The sequence below is a fragment of the Equus quagga genome, chromosome 11 (genome assembly GCF_021613505.1).
Source record: "Equus quagga isolate Etosha38 chromosome 11, UCLA_HA_Equagga_1.0, whole genome shotgun sequence".
Taxonomy (NCBI): Eukaryota; Metazoa; Chordata; class Mammalia; order Perissodactyla; family Equidae; genus Equus; species Equus quagga.
In genome coordinates this window covers 13627925-13632662 of record NC_060277.1, presented here as the reverse complement: position 1 = coordinate 13632662, position 4738 = coordinate 13627925, and the positions used below count along the sequence as shown (strand labels likewise).

Below are 4738 nucleotides of genomic sequence, written 5' to 3'. Positions count from 1 at the left end.
TCTGAAAGACCCTCTCTCATTTTCCAGTTCCCTCTCTCCAGCCCCATTGAATCCTTGTAAAGCTTTCTCAGGCAGAAGGGCTGCAGTGTGAGGACTGGGAGGAACTCGACCTACTCTGCTAACCCAGTGGCATGAGCCAATCACAAAGAGGATTGGAACCTCTCAGCCCCGCTTCCTATCCCCTGCCCCTGCAACAGCCTCCTGGAAAGAGAGACTCTGGAGGGGTGGGGCATGTTTGCAATTCAAATCCTTGCCTTTCTTTGCGACTCTTCAAATAAGAAGGCAGGAGCTGCAGCTAGGTGCTAAGGGTCTTCTGAATTGCAGTGGCAATAAGATCCGCGAAGATCCTCACTCCTGTCTCCTGTCTGTTTTTGAAGCCAACAGGGAAAGGGCAAGGATGGTGGAGGCTTTCTGTGCTACCTGGAAGCTGACGGACAGCCAGAACTTCGATGAGTACATGAAGGCTCTAGGTGAGAAAAACTAAGATGTGTTCTCTTCCTAATCTGCAGCTTCAGATACTTGTAGATTCCTTTTTTCACCTATTAGACTGGCAAGTGACAAAGACAGTCACGTTGTGGTAATCGGAAGTTAGGCTTACGAATTTCCCACGGAATGGATTTTTAATGTGGCATTCGCCTGCTTTCTTGCCCAAGGCCAAATAACTGAGCATTTGGTATTCTGCGGAGGATGTGAGGCTTCTGTGTCTTTTTCGTTTTCTCTTCATCATTCACTTATTATTTGTGCATCCACTTATTACAGCTCAGTAGTCGTATTGCATGATTAATGGGCTAAACATGCTCTAATGAAACTTACACTTTAGGACCTGGATTCCAGAAAAGGAAAGCAGATTCCTGCTTTGTGATCTCTTTTGGAAGTTGTGGCTGACTGCATTGCTTCCCTTTGCTACTTTAGGTGTGGGCTTTGCCACTAGGCAGGTGGGAAATGTGACTAAACCAACAGTGATCATCAGTCAGGAGGGGGACAAAGTGGTGATCAGGACTCAGAGCACGTTCAAGAACACAGAGATTAGTTTCCACCTGGGAGAAGAGTTTGATGAAACCACTGCAGATGACCGAAACTGTAAGGTAAGAACTGCTTCTTCCCTGGGGTGGGGATGGGGAGGAGGAACTCAAAGACAGAGATTCTTGATGTTTCTTCTTTTTAGACAGTGGAAGTTGGAGAATGGTCTTGGTATTTCAATTTAGACAGAAGGGCACCAGGGTTAATTTTGCAATCTAGTGCTCACATGTTATGTTCTGAACCAGTAGGTACTTGCTATAACTCAAATCTTAAATCTATTTGTCTCTTACCATATGTTTTTCACATTTTATATCAAATCTGTATCTCAGAAAGCATTTAGCAGTGTTCCTTTGAAAGAAAGATTGCATTTTGTTTAATCTCTCTGACTTCCTCAACTTGACTAAATAGACAGCTTGCCTCTTTCAAGGCTTTGTGTAAAGGAGAAGGGTGACCAGTCAGAAAGCATTTGTTCAGGACTTTTATTTCTAGTATTTGAAGTTTTTGTATCTAAATGTATACATTTCAATCAAATTACGAATTATTAGAGTTTACATAATAATGACTCTAAAGCAACATAGGATATGGTACTAACATGATAATTAGTTGATCATGATTTATTCAGTTATATGACTTTTACAAAAATCACTTCATTTGACTTTCATATCCGAAAACTGATCTGTACCTGTTGTCATGTTCTGCGTTTCGTCATTGGTCTCAGTCTGTTGTTAGCCTGGATGGAGACAAACTCGTGCATGTACAGAAATGGGATGGCAAAGAAACAAATTTTGTAAGAGAAATTAAAGATGGGAAAATGGTTATGGTAAGTAGGAGCAATTCTCCCTTCTTCTGTGCTTTTCAACCCCCACTCTCCCCCCACCTCCCGTATTGTTCCTTCCTCCCCCTGCCCCTTCCTCTCTTCCCTTTTCTCTCTTCCTTCCCTCTTTCTTCCCTTCCTCCCTCCCTTCCTTCTTCAATACCATTAGGTCATTAGCAAGGTTCTTTAACCATGTGTAAAACAAGAGAAATAAAAAGATCCTAGCTAATTGCTTCCTCAGCTCTGTTTCTTTAATTACAGAAAAGGAGAAAAATTCTACTTCATGTCGTTTTAAAAAGTTGTGATTGATTTAACTAAAATTGTGTGTCAAAAAGATTTTTTTGTAGGATTACTGTGAAAGTCTAATCCTCACATGAAATCTAAATGTAAAACCAATAATCATGAAAATATATAAAGATGACTGATATTACAATAAAAATATCAAGCTTACTGGATCTCAGAAAAATTACTTTATAGCTCCTATAATAAATGAGATCTTCAAACACTTAATATTTTAATTTATAAAGGTTATACAAGTTCAGTGCAGATCATTTAGAATATAACAGAAAAGTATAACAAAAATATAAAAATCCTAATTTCCCTTGAGAGAGAACCATTTTGATGTTACTGCCTCCCAGTCTTTCTTTTTAATGCATAAAATGCCTTTTAAACATGCCTGTTAAATAGTGGGCAGTCATGTAAAAATTATAAAATAGAGAATAATTTAAAAATAACTTCTGAATGATGGAGTGGCATTATAAACTGGGAAAATGTTATGCCTTAACCCTGCATCTCAGACACATTTTGGGGAACTGAGTGACATTGAAATAGTCAATGTATCATTTTGGGTTTTTCTGAGGTGGGGGTGCTTTACGTATTCCTTCTAAGACAATAGCAGGAAGGGTTTTTTGTTTTTGTTATTTAAGAAAACTGGCTGTTGTTTCCATTTACTCCCTTGACATCTTCAATCAGAGCTGTTCTAGAGTGAGATATAGGACTTACAGAGTCATAAATCTTTCCATGAGCAGAAGGGAGGGTGGGGAGCAGAGTAGCAGTTTCCCTCTCACGTTAATGGATATTTGCCCACATTCTTTTGCAATGATCATCAAGAGACAGGATTCATTTTTAAAAGATTCAGTCTGAAGTTCTTCTTTATGCTTTGTTTCCATTTGTTTCCTGGATACAGAAAAGTGGATAGCTCAGCTTTGGCATGTATGACTGTGATGGGGCAAGACTGAGTTCAAAGAAGGAGATTAAAGCAATGAATGACAAAGGCACACTATACTCCTGAAAAGCACATGAAAATAAAAAACTTTAAAAATCCCCAAATTTTGTAAAGAGGTTTTATAGCAGTTCTTCAAGTTGGATTTGACATAAGAGCCTATGTTCCACATTATACCCACGTAACCATCAAGGTTCACATAGATTAAAGCGTGACAGCCAAAGCAATGTATGTTTACCTTTTCCAAATGTATGTTTACTTTTTCCAAAGCATTTGTATGTTTACCTTTTCCTGCTGATTTTGGAACAAGTCATTCCAAATACCATTTGCCCAAACCATTTGGATTTTCTAAAAACTCTTCAAAATTTATTTAGGTTATGAATTGAAAACAGTTATGAAAACCTTCTATGAACTTCATTCACTTTCAAAGCAGATAGTTAATTTGCTCCCATTGCCCCAATGATAATTTAAGGCCAAAGGAATTCTTTTGACCTGAACCTAGATCGTCAGTCTCAGTTTTTGCTTCATTTTCCTTTTAGAGACATGAACTATGTATATGTTATTCACTCAATAAACGTGAGTTTCTTTTCTTTTTGTTTTAAGAAATGAAGAATTTATGCAGCATTTAAAGTTTGCAAACACCATTATTCTTTTGCATAATAGTTAAATCATATATATGAGAAACTTTAAAACTTTCAGCTACTGATGTTCTTGTCTAAAAAGACTTGACTGTCTTTTGAATCTTTCAGACTCTTACTGTTGGTGATGTGGTTGCTGTTCGACACTATGAGAAGGCATAGAAAGGTTCCTGGCCTGGGGCTGCAGAAGCTCTCTGATTTTTCTGTTTACTCAAGTCTCAGTGCTTTCCTGCAATTACAGCAGTGCTGACCACTAATTAGAAGGTTATTGTCAGCATGGAGATGGAAAATGGTGATTTAAAAACCTGTTTTAAAAACTTATTACTCCAAGCAACTAGCCCAATTTTGATCTGCCAATTTATAGTTTTACAATTCACATTAAAATTTTAAGCCACATTTTTAAAATAAATAAGTGAATACATTTTATAATTTCCATTGGCATGCAAATATATTTGGAATAAAAATCTTAGACCCATGAGAAATTTTGTTGTTGTTTTCAATATCACTAATCTGGGTGGGAATTTTATATTAGAGAGTTTTATACAAAAGAGCCTTTCTTATGACATAAAGTAAGGCGGGAAAAATTAGCACTTCATTTAAAACACTAATTTAAAAAATAAGCAGAAGGCCAAGGAAACGTGGAAATGCCACAGTTTTGGTTGATACTTCCATAGAGAATTCGCGATGATTAAATTCGTTTGGCCAGAATCCAAAGGAGCCTCATTATGGTGGGTTGGGCTGTGCAATGATCTCTTGCTATTAGAAACAGGTATTCTGGAGAAGCGAAATGATATCCATGAAAATGTCTTATTAAAAGGTAAATAGAATCAAAATATCATACAATCAAAATGTCATATAATTTAAATTCCTTATTGGAAGGTAAATAAGAAAAGGGAGTGAATTTTATCTTGGACTATAAAGATGTGTCTCCAGACAGATACAGTGAGCTGAACCAAGTCAGTAAGAGGCTAAAATGGAGTGTGCAAAGAGTGTGCTTAAAGGCATGCGAACTCCTTTTTTGAGTGCCTGTATGGGAACTTTTGG

General features: G+C 37.3%; 1 protein-coding gene across 1 annotated transcript; it reads left to right on the top strand.

Moving 5' to 3' along the window:
- Positions 1-204: 204 nt before the first annotated feature.
- On the top strand, positions 205-4464 carry FABP7 (fatty acid binding protein 7). The gene is made up of 4 exons (XM_046676206.1): positions 205-470; positions 913-1085; positions 1739-1840; positions 3806-4464. The coding sequence occupies exons 1-4, from the start codon at positions 398-400 to the stop codon at positions 3854-3856; spliced, it is 399 nt and encodes a 132-aa protein (XP_046532162.1). The 5' UTR covers positions 205-397; the 3' UTR covers positions 3857-4464.
- Positions 4465-4738: the final 274 nt, after the last annotated feature.

What these genes read in the sequence shown, in the direction of transcription:
- FABP7 (XM_046676206.1), top strand. Translation starts at nt 398, where the DNA reads ATGGTGGAGGCTTTCTGTGCTACCTGGAAGCTGACGGACAGCCAGAAC. An exon ending in CAGATGACCGAAACTGTAAG is followed by an intron (nt 1,086 to 1,738) that starts GTAAGAACTGCT and finishes CATTGGTCTCAG; the next exon opens with TCTGTTGTTAGCCTGGATGG. An exon ending in AAGATGGGAAAATGGTTATG is followed by an intron (nt 1,841 to 3,805) that starts GTAAGTAGGAGC and finishes TGAATCTTTCAG; the next exon opens with ACTCTTACTGTTGGTGATGT.